This window comes from Laetiporus sulphureus (assembly GCF_001632365.1).
Source record: "Laetiporus sulphureus 93-53 unplaced genomic scaffold LAESUscaffold_93, whole genome shotgun sequence".
Classification (NCBI taxonomy): domain Eukaryota; kingdom Fungi; phylum Basidiomycota; class Agaricomycetes; order Polyporales; family Laetiporaceae; genus Laetiporus; species Laetiporus sulphureus.
In genome coordinates this window covers 54,889-72,317 of record NW_024468602.1, presented here as the reverse complement: position 1 = coordinate 72,317, position 17,429 = coordinate 54,889, and the positions used below count along the sequence as shown (strand labels likewise).

The window sequence follows — 17,429 nt, the reverse complement described above, 5'->3', positions numbered from 1 at the left end:
GGTGATGGCCAACAGAGCACATCACAACGGTTGCAACATCAGATGAGAGGATCTGTCCAAACTCAGAACAATGAGTGTGACGATCAGTCTTCATCTGGATAGGGTTGTGAGAAGATCTAGCCTATCCTGTACCTGGCTATACTGTATGCCAGTTGGTAGGGGGATCCTCTGTTGTGGTATCTGCCTATTGGTTTAGGCAGCAAAGTGGTGCCACTATCTTGAGTGGCGAATTGGGTGCTTGCTAGCTTGATGGTCCAATGGGTTCCTTTCTGGGCAAGTGGCCTGGTGTCATGTGACCAATGCCTGATAACTTCTGAATAGGGCAAGTGGCCAGTGTCACGTGACTGAGTGGCTGAATCATGGGCGCTTGGTGGTCATGTGGTAGACACAGTCATGTTCGTGATGTATGTGGTGGCATTGTGCTGTTTGTCCAAGTATCCACGTTGCGAGACCAATATGAAGGTTGGCATCCGAATAACCACTCAAATGAGGACTTTAATGGTGCAAAAAGAAAGGTGCCACTTAATACTGTGACATGACCACATCCTGGCACCATGAGCTTTATGTAACTGTATCACCAGCCATCAACATGACATGCCTCTGAGTTGAACGTCCTGTGTCTGCACAGTCAGAGTAAGATGAGTCAGAATAAATCATCAGTTTGATGGTGAAATGTGCATGGGCAGCACTGTAGTAAATAATGTCATAATCAATCATTCCCTTGATGTAACAGAGGATGCACTTCAGTGCATGCCAGTGAGCAATCCCTGGGTTCACCATATAATAACTCAACAGCTGCACAGGATAAGCCAGGTCTGGCTGACTGGCAACCAACAAGTACATGATAGCATCAAGCACCTCATGGTACTCATGGTAGGGTATGGTCACCATTTCAAAAGCTTCATCTGGCATCACCTGTGTAGGTGCCTTAGTGAGTTTCATCTCTGGTTCCAAAGGCATAGACACTGGGTTGAACTCCTGCATGTTGAAGTATGCCAATACATGCTGCACATATGCTCCTTGGGTGAGTTGTAGAGTACCTTTCATCCAATCATGTTCGATAGCCACACTGTTCATATATTTCAACTCTTTACCCTCACTGAGCTTATATTGTGTGGCCAGGTCCACTCGAGTAACTGCAAGGCCTGAGGCAGTATTGGAGACAGATGTCACATCACCCATGTAGGTGGCTGTGATGGAGAGCCCTTCATCATCAATCTGAGCATGCATGCATTCGTCTGCATGAGAGGTCAGAATAAGTGGAATCCAGGTTCTTTCACCACTCATTTCCTGACTGCATAACATCATAGAGGACATGGTCCAATGCACACACCCAGTCAGGATGTCCAAGTTCTCATAGCCCAGGGTTTGCTCCATGAAGACCTCTTCAGACAATGAAGCATTCAGGTACACTTTCTCGACATTGTCCTGCCCCATCTCCATTTTCTGATAGATGACCAGTGCACAAACCACTCAGAGGAATTTGAAGTGCATGATGGAAGCATGCATCTCGAAATAGTCCACTCCCACAATTTGATGGAAGCCTTTCACGATGAGGTGGGCCTTCAGTTTTCACCTGCCATCCTTGTTGAATTCTTGTGCAAACATCCACTTGCATCTAACAACATTCATGTTGGCCTTCCTTGGTACCAGCTGCCATGCTCCAATCTTGCATAAGCCTGACATCTCCATCTCCATTGCAGGCTGTCAAACATTGACAGCAGCCATGGCCTGCTTGAATGTAATAGGGCACAGCCCCCTCATGGACAAATTCACCAGGGTCAACCAGTGTGTCGGATGCTGTGAAAAAGGTGATATACACTGCTATAGGAAGAGGAGCATTGGTAGCCCAGAACTCCCCTTTCACTCGAGCTTATCCTCATGTTAAACTGCCTCTAGATTCTCACAAAGCACAACTCCACTGGAGTCCTGCTCAATTGTCGCAGTGGCACAGGTTCATTTTGCTGCAACACAGAAGGCACTGGAGGTAAGGATGGTGAAGTTGATGGTGAGGGTGCTGGCTGCTGTGGCATGGCTGGCAAGGGCACAGGTGCAACCACCAGGGGCAGAGGATGCTCGAAAGCCACATCGTCGACAATACAGTGAGATGCATCGGTATAACTAATAAGCTAACATTGATGGGACTTAGAGTCTAGCTTTGTGTGTAGATCATCAGTGACCTTCACCCATGCCTTCAAGCCAAAGACATGCAAGTGAGCAACATTGAGTAGATGACCATACCAGCATTCATAAGGAGTATGCCCTTCTTGACATGCAGATGGTACAAGTGACTTGAGATATGCACTCGTATGAAAGGCTTTAGCCCACAGGTAATTCAGAAGATCAGAGTCATACAACATAGCTCATGCATAATCAGTGAGTGTACAATGCTCCCGCTCACTGACTTCATTCTCCTGAGAGGTGTACAGCATAGTTGGCTTAGAAATGATCCCATGGTGCTGCAGATAGGCAGTTCACATGTCATTCATGAACTCAGTGCCATTGTTAAAATGCACCTTGTAAAGCTTCTGACCAGTCTGATGCTCGGCTGCACAGTGGAAGACCTGGAAACAATGCAGAGTGTCTTTCTTAATCTTGTTTACCAGAGGATAGACTGTCGTGAATGACAATGCATCATCATTGATTATCATCAAGTAGTGTACACTGCCTAGTGAGAACACTGGAAATTGGGTCATAAGGTTAACATATACATGCTCCAAGAGCTTGTCACAGCACCGCTGGACAAGAGAGCAAAGAGACTAAAAAGGGACAGTCCCATGGAACGTGCCACCCTAATCCCCCTGATCCCTATGATCCCCCTGAACCCTTATGTGGCACGAGAGCCTAAGACTTACTTGTTGATGAAGCAAGCACAGGAAAGGGTGAGAGATATATGAAGGAGCTGGTAGGCTCAGTAGATGCTACAATGGTAGACGAGGAGAAACAATCTGAAGTTTCATCCTCTACATGGCTGGTCTTATATACATATACAGTGGGCTATCTTACCTAAGCTACCTATCTACGGGTATAAGCAAATGGCCGTACATGAAACAATGGAATGTCCGGAAGTAGAACAATAGGTGGAAAGATTGATGGCTGCTGCAGCAACGTGTGCAAACATCGTGCCCATCTTGGTTTCCCTTTTGTTCTCTGGTGTGAACATTGTGCTTATTTAGGCTTCTGGCTAAACTAATAGGAAGTGGAAGGCCGATGCGTAACAATAGTCCTTGTTCCCTTTGTTACCAAATGGGTGCCTCTATTGTATCCTGGAATAGACAGGTCTGACCATATCATCTGCGGGTCTGGACCGTAACATGTGATGTAGGCTATCACCTGATCTCTACGTGTCACATCTGTGGCTGAGTGGCATGAGATTTTGGTGAAGCACGTGATCTGTGGTGTGAGAAAAGTCACATGCAGACTTTGTGGCAAAAATCTGTGACACTACCCCCCTCTCAAGGCTCATTGTCCCGAGGAGCCAAAACCTTTGTTTCCCCTTCTAGTTGCTCGCAACGGTTGGTAGCTTCGAGAGGGAAGCCCTTCAGTGTAATATTCAAAGATTATTTGGGCTATCCTGTCTCCTGACTTGACTGAAAATACGAAATCTGTTGTGTTAATCAGTACGACCTTGAGTTCTTCAGTGTAATTGTCACGGTGCATTAGATCCTGTGCTCTAAGGCAAGGAAATGGCAGCAAGGTGCTTGCCAGCATCCAGTGACCTGCACAAAAAAAGGGGTTTGCCCAGGTAGGGTCAAACCAGGCATGCAGTGACATGCAGCCTAAAAAAGGGGCTCAAAGGGCCCTTAGCCTTATGCTCACAACAAGGGGGTGAATTGGCTGTTAGGTCGCATGAAATAGGTGAATGAATCTAAGGTCTTCCCTTAGATCCTCATGTGCTTATATACATGTAGTGGTAGACCCTGGGTACCCTAACTATGGTGTACTTACTGGGGTCCTGTCCTGTCTACATGTGAACATATTGTCAAAACCAGTAATGGTTCTGGACTTTGCTATAGCAACTATCTATAAAGGCCATGGATATGCCAAGGTAATCCTACTTTACCCAATAAGATAGTTGCCTGAAGGTGGTGCCAATATTTGAGTAGCTGAAGTGGTGCCACTTATTGAGTGGCCAATGGAGGTTCTGCCATAGCGCATATTCTAATGCAGGTGCTACTATTTGACAGCCATGTAGTTGGTGCTGCTATTGAGCAGCAAATTGGGTGCTTGCTAGCTTAATGGTCCAATGAGCACAGGTAAGCCTATTGTGGGCCAAAGAGTTCCATTCTGGGCAAGTGGCCAGTGTCACGTGACTGAGTGGCTGAATCATGGATGCTTGGTGGTCATGTGGTAGACACAGTCATATCCGCAATGTATGTGGTGGTATTGTGCTGTTTGTCTAAGTATCCACTTTGTGAGACCAATATAAAGGTTGGCATCTGAATAACCACTTGTGGTTGCCGAATGATGACTTTATTGGTGCAAAAAGAAAGGTGCCACTTAATACTGTGACAACCAGATACCTCGGCTCTGATTCGCGATGAAGTGAGACTGATTCAAGCAATATCTGTCAAGGTAAGTGTGAAGTAGACGATGAAGTATTAATATCAATAAATGCATGCAGGAACACTCATCAAGCCAACATAAGGAGCGATTTCATGACATTCAAGTGTCCACTGGTGTTGAAATCAAGGATGTCAAAACTCTACTAATCGACATGAAGGTTCGCTGGTCCTCAACATACATGATGCTCAATCAAGCATATGGCCTGCATTCAGTGAGTATTCTTTGTCATTTCATGTGCTACATTGCTCTGAGCTCAGTGATGTTCCTAGCAGGTCAATAAGTTTGTGACAGAGATCTTGAGAGCTGCAAAGGATATGAGGACGTCTACGAAGTTGTACGCCCTCTTGCCAAGAGATGATGAGTGGAAACACGTCAAAAGCTTTCAGCGCGTTCTGCAGGTACATTCATCGTGCATCAAGTGACCGATATTATAACATAACAAATGAGTAGATTGCAGATTTTTGGCAACAGCACTTCTCTTCGGAGAACGATCTAGCATTGCATCTTGCACTACCGGCCCTTAAAGACTTGCATGCACAATGGACTGCCAAACTAGAGGATCCTGCATATGCACACTTCACAAATGGACTGCAAGCTGGGCTTGCCAAGATCGCAGAATACTACGACAAGACAGGTGATAACGATGCTTACGTTTTCTCTATCAGTCTGTATATGTATGCATCATTGACACAAATATTTTACCTCATTTCTGATCAACGTCATCAGTGCTTGATCTGACAATGCACTTTGGATTCTTCAAGGAAGGCTGGTCAATAGCTCTGCAGAAGGACGCTATGGAGTTGATGAAGAAGATTGTAAGTACATCTTGCTGTTCACACTGATGGCTGATGTACCGACTGATTCTTTTTCAATAAGTACAAGAATCGGTATGTGGAACTCAACAGCAGTGCAGAGAGTGTGATGGTGGCTGTTTCGAAGATGAAAACGCTACAACGTTATCTGTCTTCACTCGTGGATCTATCAAGTGACGATGATGATGAAGCACGATCATCTCTATCATTAACTCAAGCTCTTCTCGATCCAGAGAAGCAGTGGGAGCATGATTTTCAGAAATATATTGATCTCAATGAGGATGTGCCTGACGGCATGTCAACGGTTCAGTGGTGGGGAGTGAGTGTCTCTATTCTCCTGTTTTTCACATATCTATAATATCTATTATTCTCTAGTTAAATGCCCATTGCTTTCCGGTGTGGGCTTCACTCACAAAAGATTATCTTGCCATCATGGCAACATCAGTATCAAGCGAGCGTGCATTCTCGAGTGCTGGAATTACCATCACGAAGCATCGAAACTGTCTCAAAGGTGACATTGTAGAGGCTTTGCAGATCCTCAAATGTGCATATAAGAAGAATCTCCTTTACCGTGACTTAGGGCCATCGTCATCATCTGAGGAGGAACTGAATAGCTATCGGGAGGGCGAAGGCAGCGAGAATCCTGCTATCTGTGAAGCAGAGCTTGACATAGAGCTGGACACAGACTCCGAGGAGCTCGATAATAACTTCACAGACAGTTCGGCATGGTTGAATGATGATGACATGTAGATTATCTATGTATATATGTACATCGTTAACAGAATTGTGATCGAAAGAACGGTGCTCTGCAACAAGCCCGAGCGAAGCCCGAGCTCTAGCAGGGGCCTGGCTTTCGATTATGGCAAGCCCGAGCCTCCTAAGCTGAGCCCAAGCCCGGGCTTTCAGGCTGAGCCGGGCCCTGAACATCACTAGTTGTTGCATTTGAAGATTGTCCTTTCGTCTCGATTCATTGACGATCGAGTGTAGTTACCTACGCTAGTAGCGCTGCCGCTCACCGCGAAGGGACACCGAAGCTCACCCGATCACGAATAGCTGCCACAACTGTCCAGATTAGCGACACGACAGCTTTATTTGAGTTTGGCACCTACCATATCAGGCAAACTGCTTGCCCGATTGGGTGACGCCCGCTTGTGATTGAGTTGACTGTACGGCATCAACCTTCAAAGCTTCTAAGCTTCACACTCCGCTGTCACTGTCAAATTATATAAGATGCAGCACAAGCGAGAGGACCCTTGCTTGCACCCTCTCTGCCGCTCATACCTGCCGCGCTGCTTTGACGATGTTGGGCGGGTTACTCTGGCCGTATCCCAGTGCCGGCCTCTTCCTCTTCACACTTCTGCTGGCTGGCCATACCGTAGCCTGCGACGCGCGACCTGTGCCATCGGATGGTAGCCTCGCCTCAATCTGCCATTCTCCGGAGGAGTATTGGTCGGGTGGTGCCCATCGTTGCTGGCCAAAGGTACTGTTCTTCAGTTTCCATGCTGTTCTCCGTCTGGGCTTCGAAGGCGGTGTCCATGTACAGAATATTCATGGAATGGACGGTCTGTCAGCGCGTTTTAGCATCCAGTCAACATCAGCGCTTACAATATTGGACGGCATGTACATGCCCGACCCCACGATTGAACATGCGCGGGGATAAGAGCAGCGTTCAGCGTCACTCTGTGCCTGGCGGAGGCAGATGGCGGATAGGTCGTGAGTGACCTGGGCGGAGGCGGCATGACGCAACCGACTGTGGCCAAGACGGGCGCCTGCAACGGCTCTGTTCTGAACGAGACCAATAGCCAGCTCGCTGCCAAGCATCCATGGCGCACCCTCCCCTGCTTTCGCTCGCATATCTTTGTTGTAAACCGCTGCACCCGTCCATGCTTTGCCTGCCACAACGATGCCCCGCCCGACTACAATGATGGCTGCGCTGCTTGTGCTCACCGCTTCTGCCCTCGCGCAGAGCCTCACGTCCGCCCAGCTCGACGCGGTCATGGACAACCTCTGGCTCGGTGCACAGCAGACGTACGTCCATCCCTCGCAGCCGCAACGTCTCACGCGGACGCTGAATAGTCTAAAAACAGCTGGGAACTCGGCACCGAGGCAGAAGCACTGACCGAGTACGACGCGCCGGATTTCTCCGTCTTCGCGAACGCGTCCCTCCCGCCATCCACCTCTGCCGTCAACTACACCGCGCTCGCGCCCGTCCTCCAGATCGCGTACAACACGTGTGCGAATCGCACCAACGCGACTGGCGCGCATCCGCTCATCTACGTTGAAGGCGGCGCGGCGGGCGACCCGGCCAGCATCGGTGTCGCTGTCCTGCTCGCGAACCGGGTCGATGCGCGCGCTCCGCCGCTGAACGTGCCTGTGAGTGGTGGGAATGGGAGCACGAACGGGTCTGGAAAGGGCGTATCGTATGCGGAGGCGGCGAAAGGCCAGCTGGAGTATACGTTGGAGGTCGTCCCGCGGACGAGCGATGGCGCAATAAGCCATAGGATCGAGCAGGTCCAGCTCTGGTGAGTTGTGCGCAGCTCAATATATGCGTCGGTATATCATATGCGCAGGTCGGACTCGATGTACATGGTGCCTCCTTTCCTCGCGTACTACGGTGTCATGACCGGAAACCAGAGCATAGTACAGGAAGCATACACTCAGGTACGCTAGCGTCCACGGTTGCTCGCCATTCACCGTGCCCGTCCTGCACTGCTAAGAGCCAGTTTGCGCACGCAGATCAAGTTGTACCGGCAATATCTCTACGACGAGGACGCGAGTTTGTGGATGCACATCGTGCTTGGGGACAACAACCACGATCCCGGATTTTGGTCAACGGGTGCGTGATGTCCGTCGTGTATTTCCTGACGTGCGCTCATGAGGGGTGTCAGGAAATGGATGGGCGGCAGCGGGGATGCTGCGCGTGCTGGCGACGGTCAAGCACTCTGACTTTGCGGACGACATGCAGGATGAGATGGACGATCTCAAGAGCTGGATAGAGGAGATCCACGACGGGATGTACAAGCATTTCGTGAGCTCTTCATCCTCCGTTCCGCAGCCACGCCTCTCACTCACTTTTCACACAGAACTGGAACACGGCACTCTTCCACAACTATGCGAACAACACCAGCACGTTTCTCGACGCGTCGAGCACAGCGCTGCTCGCGTCGACCGTGTACCGGTTCGCAGCGCTCGAGGGCGTGGACACGTATGCTGCGCATGCGGAGCGGTCGCGCGAGGCGTTGAGCACGAAGGGGTTGTATGAGGCGTGGGGAACGGGGAATGGCGTAGGGCCTGCGACGTCGTTTACCCCTTCTGCGACGGGCGTGGGTGCGAGCGCGAGAGCGAGCGGCTCGTCGGCGGCGTGGGCGTCGTATAACGTGTCTGCGTCGTCGTTCTATGCGGAGACGACGTCGTACAGTCATTCCAGCATCTCGTCATCGTCCTCCTCCTCTTCCGCAACCTCCATTAAAACCTCCTCATACGCCGCCTCGACGCCGAACGCGTACGTCGGAACCGGCCAACTGCACTTCTCGCCGGAAATGTGGCTCGCGCCTGTGGTGGACCCGTACAACTGGAACGTGCAGGGCGGGTCGTCGCCCGAGGGGCAGGCGTTTGTTGTTGAGATGTATGCGGCGTGGAGGGATTGGGTGGATGCAGGTGCGCCGGACGACGATGCGGATACGGTGGATAAGGAGAGTGGGGCGGGGGGTGCGGTGTGGGCGCGGGCTGTGGGTGCGGGGAAGGTGGGGGTGGTGGGTGCGGTGGTGGCTGGGGTGGGGTTGTTGATGATTTGAGGGTGCATCTGTGAGGCTTGGTGTTGGTTGCTTGAGTTGGTTCTGTTGCATTGGATTGGAAGGTTTGGTGTGTTCGATGCTTTCATGCTCGGTGCTTTCGTGCTCGTTGATTTTGCACGTCGGATATCGGCAATCTTTGTTGTGTTTCGCGATTCTGCTGATGTTGTGATCTACGTTGCTTGTTACCTGTGCTTACATTCAGATGCTACCTATTTGCGCGATATATACTGGCCGCTTGGATAGATTGAATTTTGATGCTAGGAAGTGGTGTCAAGCAATGATCCAAGGTAGCCGGTTCGGACTTGTTCACTCAATGCGTGATATCGAACATGATCGCGGTATGGCCATTATGCTCATGGAATATGGTAGTATCCTATTTTCATATGTGAACTACTTGATGCCTTTATCGCTCGCCCACCTATAGCTAACTGCTCGCGAGTAGGACTGCGGAAATGCTCGAATCGAGTCCATCCTACTATACCCACACCAATTGCAATTGCAATCCACCGAGCTCGCGGGGTGCTATAGCCCTAGTAGTTGGTTCACCATGTGCAGCCCAAATGTGTTCGCGTCGCCTGACGGCTTGTATCGGTGTCGTTTTTGACTATGATGGTTTGGAGGGGTGGGGAGTGTACGTCTCCGGCCCGGGAAAGGATGGGGCGCGGTTTTGGCTGCGGAGCTGTGCGCGGTGCTTCTGAACTGCCCAGGAAGAAAGTATGAGTCCGAAAGAATGAAGAAGGGTAGATGGTAGATATGAGTGTAGCCTCCTATATAATACGACGATTGAATATTGATGAGTGGATGCTGGGTGCTCTCACGTCCTTCCCTTTGGCGTACCCGAGAATGTGCACGTAGCCGTGCGGGGGACCTGTTATGCGCGTGGTGGGTGGGTTGGTTAGAGCGGGAAGATCGTCGGGCGTTTGGTTGTAGAGCGCGGGCGGACGTATATCGCATTGTGTACGAGCCACAGTGCGATGGAGGACAGAGGTGGTGTGGATATCACCTTTAGAATGTCAACGCAGCCTTTGACTTGACAGGATATGCGGACCGTGTGGAGGCCATTCCAGTGGGCGAATCTGTTGTAGCGTCAGTATCGAGTTCGAGTGTCTCAAACGGGATGAGGATCAAGTCGGTGAAAAAATAATCAGGATCGGAGAAGATGTGTTTGACCTTAATGCGTCAGGCGTCCAGAGAGGCTGGCTAAAAAGCGACAAGAGCGCCTTAACCGCAGGCACGGGCGCATGCATGGTCATGGCACGGATTGATTTGGGTTTCTTGAGTGTGACTTTCGGCCCCTCAAAGAGCTCCATGGTAGGTCCACACAAACGACCAACGGCGCGGTTCGGTGCTCTCAGCCACGACGACGCCGGGTTCCATAGCACCGCCCACTGAAGCACAGCCGTGAGCCGGTGCTCGCAGAAGACGTATGTGATGCGAATCCAGCCGTAGGATGCGAGGATCATCTACAGGTACACACACGTAAGTGATATCTTCAGCTAGGATTTCGAAAGAGAGTTTGGATTTCCAAGCTGCACATTTTGCAGTTGGAGCTCAGCGATGAGAATGTCGCGTCTAGTAAGACCTAGAGGAGTCTGTTAATCTCGCTGAAACGGAGGACTGCGAAGTAGCACTCATGTCGTCTGGACCATGCGACACACCTGGTAATCGAGGCAGTCTGCAGTAGGTGTCAGGAACCTTTAAAGAAATGAGCGTCGCGTTGGTACAGCACCATACCCCCTAAAGGTATACCATTTGCCGGTTCTGCGATACCTGCTTAGTTGGATTCGCTGAAAAGTACAGGAACGGTGACCGACTGGACCTGACTGGACGCACGTTTGAGACGCGATCACGTGGCTTGCAGCGACACACCCACGCAGAACAACGCGGGTTCCGAAAACTTTTCATTGTCTTTGACGCTATCGCGCGTTCTTTGACGATTCCCGGCTACCTGATACTACTGAAATTCTGAAAGTGTACTACAAGACTCGAGCCATGAATTGTGTGCAAGGATAGAAGAGTAGCGATGCGATTTTAATCTTGAAATGACTCCTCGGAACGCTCGCTTAGCGGTGCACATCTACATGGGTCTATTCTCTTATCTAATTGACAGATAATAATGAGACCCACAGCTTAGCCATTGACAGAATTATATCTCTTGAATGAAAATCTGGGCTTTTCTGCTGGCCAGAGTGCCTTTTCTTCATCGAGTCGCTGTCGTAGGACAAGGTAGCGGCCCTGGAATCATCGCGACGATGAATATCATAGCTTGTGCAACGCAGATAATGGGTACATTTACAAACACGAGTATGTAACATGAAATCATAGTACAGCAGTGGATAGTATCATATAGCGCGCGTGGATCTACGATCCAAGGGACCCAGAACTGCTCTCCTCCAGACCATCTCTCTTGCAGTATTGCAGCACCCAGGCTTCCTCGAACTCCGAAGAAGATTCCTCTTACTTTGGCTTTCCCTGCAGTGAGAAGTGCGCATACATAGAGTCGATGAGGGCTTTTACGGGAACAAGGATGGTCCTGACTCACCTCGAGCGGGCTGGACTCCCTCTCTTGCATACCACTGTTCTTTCATCGGCGGTAGTAGCCACCGAAAGGTCCATCGACTCCGGCAGGAGCAGCTGCGTCCTAAAAATCACATTGTTACACATATCTATATGAGGAGAAGGCAAACTTCTACGGACTTTGGGTGGCTCGTGCTCCATCTCTTGCAACCCAGTGTTCTCGCGACGGTAATACTGAACCCAGGTTTCCTCAAAGCCGGGAGACACAGCCTTCTCCTGCAATGTCCACCGTCAGCTTTGTTGGAAAGCAGTGAGCAATTGACAGAGATGAACACCTCTTCCGTGGAAATGGGAGTGGCGATTGCGGTTGCGGCGAGAACCCACACGGCAACGATGGCAAGGGAGAGCTTCATTGTAAGATGAGACGACGACGACGTTGGATAATGAGTACTGAAGCACGTTGTATCATGAGTTATATATGCTTGCCGACTTCTTTTGCTAGACAGTCCACTTCCAGATTCATCATTTGTCAGCGGTCAACCTCAAAAAACACCGAGGACCTTCTTCCTGACACATGAATAGCATTTCTCGCTCCGGGAAGTACGCGATTTGATCCCAGGTTGCATAACATTCTCGCGTCCGACAGTCGGAAGAACTTGCGAAGCAGCATAGAGCTATCGCAAGTGTCCTGCAACGACGGATATAGATAGATGAGCATTTGCATAAAACGTAAAGTGAGACATAATAATAACTTCAATTCTCATGCTGTCATGATCGGTATGGTCTCTCCTCTCCGGTAGCGTGGAGTCTCAGTGACGTCGCTGAACGTCAAGGTCCTCGTTGCATGGCCTTATCGTAAGACCTGAGTACGATAGTCTCAAAGGGTCAGGATTCCTGATCGTGGCTATATCACCGCTACATACTTTCCATCGTTGTGTCTTTCACTCCCTAGCTTCAGACATCATGCATGGCAGAACAATCAAGTATGAACCGCTCTCAGCGGACGAGGACAGGCTAGTCGACGACGGGCGTCAGGACGACATGATCACAGAGAGGAGAAATACTACGAATAGAATACGCACATGCCGTTATCGGTTTCTTCTTGGAGCATTCCTCATTTTGACCCTGTTCAACACTGCTCTGCTCTTGGTTGGGATATCTCAGCGTATGCGCAAGATGGGGCCGTCGATGGTCCCTCAGTCTCCCGTCCTTGTCTATTGTGAGCCGTGGCGTCCGTCTTTGAGAGGAATCTGCTCAATGACGATGGTAGCACCTGCGCAAGAAAGCATCGTATACGAAGTACGCCGCTTCAACCCTGTTCTGCACCAGAACGATTCAGGTTCTGAGTACAAGGGACAATCTGATGCTGTGGACGCCAGGTGGGATGCATTGCTCGAGTGTGAGTCGACTCGTCCGCGTCCAGTCTTAAGCATTATTGGAACCAGACGTCCGGCTTACAGATGGTATCTCACGCATCACCGAAGAGGAAGCAAAAAAGATGGTGGAACTATCTGCACCGATCCCTGGGGACGAAGACCATGTCATAATGAGCCTGGCCATCTTCCATGAAATCCATTGCTTGGTGAGTGAACACAGGACAATTGGGTATCCAACGAGATGTATTCCTGACCGTACGCACCTACCACTAGAACGCGCTTCGTAAGATGCTTCATCCGGAGTATTATCGTCCCTCTCCTCCAGAGTTGACGCCTACTCCAGAGGAGCACGCCGATCATTGCATCGACTGGATCAGGCAGACGCTTATGTGCTCCGTGGACATCAACCCAATGGTATATGAGTGGGAGGAGGAGAAGCAGGTGGCCATCCCGAAGTTGAGCGCGCTGCACTTGTGTCGCAGCTTCGATGCCGTGAACGAATGGGCGAAGAACCATCGTATGGTTAGAGAATTTGACAATTTGCCCCATATACAGCTTCGCTTATAACCTTAGAAGCCATCTACGATGGAACTAATCGCAGTGCCGTATAAATTCTGAAACTGAAATATTAAGAAGCCTGACCGTTTGCAGTGTGATCGAAGCTTTGCAAGATCATTGACAATTGCACCCTCGGGCAAGACGAAAACCGACTGCATGTCTTCATATAACCCTATTGGACAACTATATCTCCTGACCTCTTGAGTGACAAACCTTTGACTTTCCAACGTGATGAAATACCTGCAGCATCCCCCCCCCGCCCCATAATCTCGGTTCCAATTATCCGTTTGGCATAATCGTAAGTATTGGCGTGACGAGGGATAAGATAACGTTGCACAACGTGCCTAGCTCTCTCACTGATTCGCAATTTTTAGTGCATGACTTCGAGGTAGCCGCTTTATTCAAGCGTTGTACATTGATCACCACGTGTAATATTCACGGTATCAGTTATGCATCTCGGGCCTGGTAAACGCCAGGTACTCACGTAATATAGAACATCTGATACCAATGTAGAGTGGCTTGCGCTAACAGTGCATCGAAGTCCGCAAGCGCCTTACTAAACGGACTTGATGGCCAAGCTGAGTATTTGACATGACCGATATCTTTGAGGGTTATATAAAAATAGCGCTTACGTTTGGTCCCCAGTATTAGATTTATCAGAGACGTCAAATTCCGGGGTACAAGCTCGGAAAACGTGCGCTTCAGGTCTAGCCGTTGTTGCTGTGTTCTAACTAGTCCCACTAGTCACTCTTCGCACTTCTCCAAGACGTGCAAAGCACTGGGGACAATGTTGCCGCCGCTACCCGAGGGCGCATACAGCGACAGGGGCGATGTACGCTATAGGCATGGCAAGACAGCATGTTGCAGCCTTTCGAAGCGCGAAGCGTTGCTCATCATCGGCATCACGGTGCAAGTTTTTGTCAGCATCATCGTCTCGCGCTGGCTGGACTCACGTCAGCCTCCCAACGTGTATTGTGCATACTTCACCCTTCCCTCGTTCCACATGCTAGTCCCCTAATGGCTTTCGATAGCTCCCTTGCAAGACATGGTTGGGTACGAAACTCGTCGATGGAGTTTATCGACATACCAATTTCCGACAAAGTACATGGGTACATCTCAGGAGGTGGATGCCAACTGGGATGATCTGTATAGATGTATGTCGCAAGGTTAGTGCAACCTCGCGACCATGTACTCACTGTTTGCGGCAGATGGGACCGCTCGGGTTGCTCATAGCACAGCAAAGATGCTCGCAGAAGAAACGCTCCCCGTCCCAGAGCAGAACGACCAATACATGCTGACATTTGAGGTATACCATCAGTTGCATTGTTTGGTTAGCGTGTGTCTCATCACACCTGATCCTCGACTGACATAAGATTTTGCGACAGAATCTACTGCGGAAGCGATTGCATCCGGAAGATTACGATCCACCTGACGCCGATGACAAAGTCGCACAGGAGCATGCTGATCATTGCATCGATGTACTACGACAGACACTGATGTGCGTCGTGGACATCAATCCCATGATTTGGCACTGGAATGAACGGGTGAATATGACGGTACCAAAGTTGGACGTATTGGCAGAATGCAGGAAGTGGGAAGATGTGGAGAGATGGTCAAGGGAACATTTCATAAAGACGGACAACGTACCCATGGCATCCCATGCTGTCCACGGTGGGTCTGATTAAGAGGAGGCGCAAAGCGGAATCCCCAGGTTGGAAGCAGCATTCTTCATGAAGTAGTAGAGTGTGCCTTAGACCTATGTGATGTGGCATATTGCAGCACGTCGACCGCCTATGAAGTAGACTCCTCGAAAGATTCCACATAGGGTACGTTTCAAAGGCGATGCCTGCGATCGTTGAGAATGCACGTTACGCAAGGACCAAGAAACATCAGAGCTTGCCAGAGCGCCATGAGACGGGTGCGTGAAGTCTGTCGCGATATAAGGGGTGTCAGGCGATGGATGGGCGGCAGCGGGGAAGCTACACGTGCTGGCGATGATCAAGCACTCTGACTTTGCGGACGACATGCAGGACGAGATGGACGACCTTAAAGGCTGGATAGAAGAGATCCACGACGGGATGTACGAGCATTCGTGAGCGCCTTCGACCTCCATTCCACACCTGCCCATTTCTTACTTTCCACACAGAATTGGAACACGGCGCTCTTCCACAACTACGCGAACAACAGCAGCACGTTTCTCGACGCGTCGAGCACGGCGCTGCTCGCGTCGACCGTGTACCGGCTCGCGGCGCTCGAGGGCGTGGACACGTATGCTGCACATGCGGAGCGGCCGCGCGAAGGGGTATGAGGCGTTGGGAACGGGGAATGGTGTTGGGCCCGCGACGTCGTTTATCCCTTCTGCGACGGGCGCGGGCGCGAGCGCGAGAGCAAGTCACTCGTCGGCGGCGTGGTCGTCGTATAACGTGTCTGCGTCGTCGTTCTATGCAGAGACGACGTCGTACAGCTATTCCAGCATATCGTCCTCCTCCTCGTCCTCTTCCTCTGCCACTTCCACCGAAACCTCCTCACATGCCGTCTCGATGCCGAACGCGTATGTCGGGGCCGGCCAACTGCACTTCTCGCCGGAGATGTGGCTCGCTCCGGTGGTGGATCCGTATGACTGGAGCGTACAGGGCGGGTCGTCGCCTGAGGGGCAGGCGTTTGTTGTTAAGGTGTATGCGGCGTGGAGAGATTGGGTGGATGCTGGTGCGCCTGATGATGATGCGGATACGGTGGATAAGGAGAGTGGCGCGGGGGTGCGGTGTGGGCGTGGGCGTTGGGTGCGGTGTGGGCGTGGGCGTTGGGTGCGGGGAAGTGGGTGCGATGGTGGTGGGGGTGAGGTTGTCAATAATTTGAGGATGATCAATGAGGCTTGGTGTTGGCTGCTTGAGTCGATTCTCCTGCATGGGATTGGAAGGTTTGCTGTCGTGCTTCCGTGCTCGTTGTTTGCACCATCTATTCCAATTGTAATCTACCGAGCTCGCGAGGTGCTATAGTGCTGCTTGGTTCACCACATGTAACCAGACACGCATGATGGCTTGCAGCGGTGCCGTTTCTCGTTATGACAGTTTGGAGGTTGGGAGTGTACGGCCCGAAAGGATGTGGTGCGAGTTTTGGTGCGGAGCTGTGCGCGGTGCTTTCCAACTACCCGGAGAACAAAGTACTAGTATGAGTTCCGAAGATTGGATGTTATGACACGAGTATAGCCTCCTATATCACGATTGAACATTGATTAGCGCGTGCTATATGCTCTCTCGTTCTCCCCTTCGGCGTACCCGAGAATGTGCACGTAGCCGTACGGATTTCGGTTACATCAATGGTGGGCAAGTTGATTATAGCGGTAAGCTTGTCATGCGTGTTGCTGCAGAGCGGGCGGACGTATCTCGCATTGTAAACGAGCCACAATGCGATAGAGGACAAAAATGGTGTGGACATCCCCTTCAGAAAGTCAACGCGGCCTTTGATTTGACAGGATATGCGGAGCGTGTGGAGGCCGTGCGCGAATCTGTTGTAGCGTCAGCATCGAGTTCGACTGTCTCGAAGGGAATGAGGACCTATAAAGAGGTGAAGAATGGATCAGAACCGGCCAAAATGTGTTTGAGCTTACGAAGCGTCAGGCATCCAGAGAGGCGGCTAGAAAGCGACAGGAGCATCTTGATCTCGGGCGCGGGCGCACATACAGACCGGTTTGAATCTCTTAAAGTATGACGTTCAGCACCTTCAACGGTCCCGTGTTCCACGATAGGTCCGCAGAAACGACCAACGGAACTGTTCTTCTGTGCCCGAGAAACTCCGCCTGCAAGTCG

At 50.7% G+C, this 17,429-nt stretch overlaps 6 protein-coding genes across 6 annotated transcripts; 5 read left to right on the top strand and 1 right to left on the bottom strand.

The window, feature by feature from the left end:
- Positions 1-4,533: 4,533 nt before the first annotated feature.
- LAESUDRAFT_666885 (hATC-domain-containing protein) lies at positions 4,534-6,128 on the top strand (the record flags this gene model as incomplete). The annotated part of the gene is made up of 7 exons (XM_040905276.1): positions 4,534-4,575; positions 4,625-4,777; positions 4,836-4,964; positions 5,017-5,230; positions 5,293-5,381; positions 5,449-5,697; positions 5,754-6,128. Coding segments are annotated over 7 exons (1,251 nt in total), but the record flags the coding sequence as incomplete, so codon positions are not given.
- Positions 6,129-7,281: 1,153 nt separating this feature from the next.
- On the top strand, positions 7,282-9,172 carry LAESUDRAFT_764927 (Six-hairpin glycosidase; the record flags this gene model as incomplete). Its single annotated transcript, XM_040913542.1, has 6 exons — positions 7,282-7,406; positions 7,466-7,900; positions 7,949-8,039; positions 8,115-8,214; positions 8,267-8,406; positions 8,462-9,172. The coding sequence occupies 6 exons, from the start codon at positions 7,282-7,284 to the stop codon at positions 9,170-9,172; spliced, it is 1,602 nt and encodes a 533-aa protein (XP_040757847.1).
- A 2,351-nt stretch (positions 9,173-11,523) lies between these two features.
- LAESUDRAFT_816708 (uncharacterized protein) lies at positions 11,524-12,195 on the bottom strand. Its single transcript, XM_040914802.1, has 4 exons — positions 12,025-12,195; positions 11,870-11,965; positions 11,715-11,813; positions 11,524-11,644 (listed from the first exon to the last, which is right to left on the bottom strand). Exons 1-3 carry the CDS (start codon positions 12,100-12,102, stop codon positions 11,757-11,759), a joined length of 231 nt encoding a protein of 76 aa, XP_040757846.1. The 5' UTR covers positions 12,103-12,195; the 3' UTR covers positions 11,524-11,644; positions 11,715-11,756.
- A 689-nt stretch (positions 12,196-12,884) lies between these two features.
- On the top strand, positions 12,885-13,701 carry LAESUDRAFT_688551 (uncharacterized protein). Its single transcript, XM_040905997.1, has 3 exons — positions 12,885-13,088; positions 13,150-13,271; positions 13,339-13,701. Exons 1-3 carry the CDS (start codon positions 12,947-12,949, stop codon positions 13,630-13,632), a joined length of 558 nt encoding a protein of 185 aa, XP_040757845.1. The 5' UTR covers positions 12,885-12,946; the 3' UTR covers positions 13,633-13,701.
- Positions 13,702-14,372: 671 nt separating this feature from the next.
- LAESUDRAFT_732609 (uncharacterized protein) lies at positions 14,373-15,425 on the top strand (the record flags this gene model as incomplete). The annotated part of the gene is made up of 4 exons (XM_040910273.1): positions 14,373-14,597; positions 14,655-14,777; positions 14,832-14,953; positions 15,009-15,425. Coding segments are annotated over exons 1-4 (728 nt in total), but the record flags the coding sequence as incomplete, so codon positions are not given.
- Positions 15,426-15,572: 147 nt separating this feature from the next.
- Positions 15,573-16,744, top strand: LAESUDRAFT_804225 (uncharacterized protein). The gene has a single exon (XM_040914027.1). It carries the CDS (start codon positions 15,894-15,896, stop codon positions 16,617-16,619), a length of 726 nt encoding a protein of 241 aa, XP_040757843.1. The 5' UTR covers positions 15,573-15,893; the 3' UTR covers positions 16,620-16,744.
- Positions 16,745-17,429: the final 685 nt, after the last annotated feature.

Bases quoted from the DNA above. Each gene is read 5' to 3' on its own strand.
- LAESUDRAFT_688551 (XM_040905997.1), top strand. From the start codon at position 12,947: ATGACGATGGTAGCACCTGCGCAAGAAAGCATCGTATACGAAGTACGC. The intron at 13,089-13,149 runs GTGAGTCGACTC...TCCGGCTTACAG, and splicing joins GTGGGATGCATTGCTCGAGT to ATGGTATCTCACGCATCACC. The intron at 13,272-13,338 runs GTGAGTGAACAC...ACCTACCACTAG, and splicing joins TCCATGAAATCCATTGCTTG to AACGCGCTTCGTAAGATGCT.
- LAESUDRAFT_816708 (XM_040914802.1), bottom strand. From the start codon at position 12,102: ATGAAGCTCTCCCTTGCCATCGTTGCCGTGTGGGTTCTCGCCGCAACC. The intron at 11,966-12,024 runs GTGTTCATCTCT...TGGACATTGCAG, and splicing joins CTCCCATTTCCACGGAAGAG to GAGAAGGCTGTGTCTCCCGG. The intron at 11,814-11,869 runs GTCCGTAGAAGT...TGTGATTTTTAG, and splicing joins TGGAGCACGAGCCACCCAAA to GACGCAGCTGCTCCTGCCGG.
- LAESUDRAFT_804225 (XM_040914027.1), top strand. From the start codon at position 15,894: ATGCTGCACATGCGGAGCGGCCGCGCGAAGGGGTATGAGGCGTTGGGA.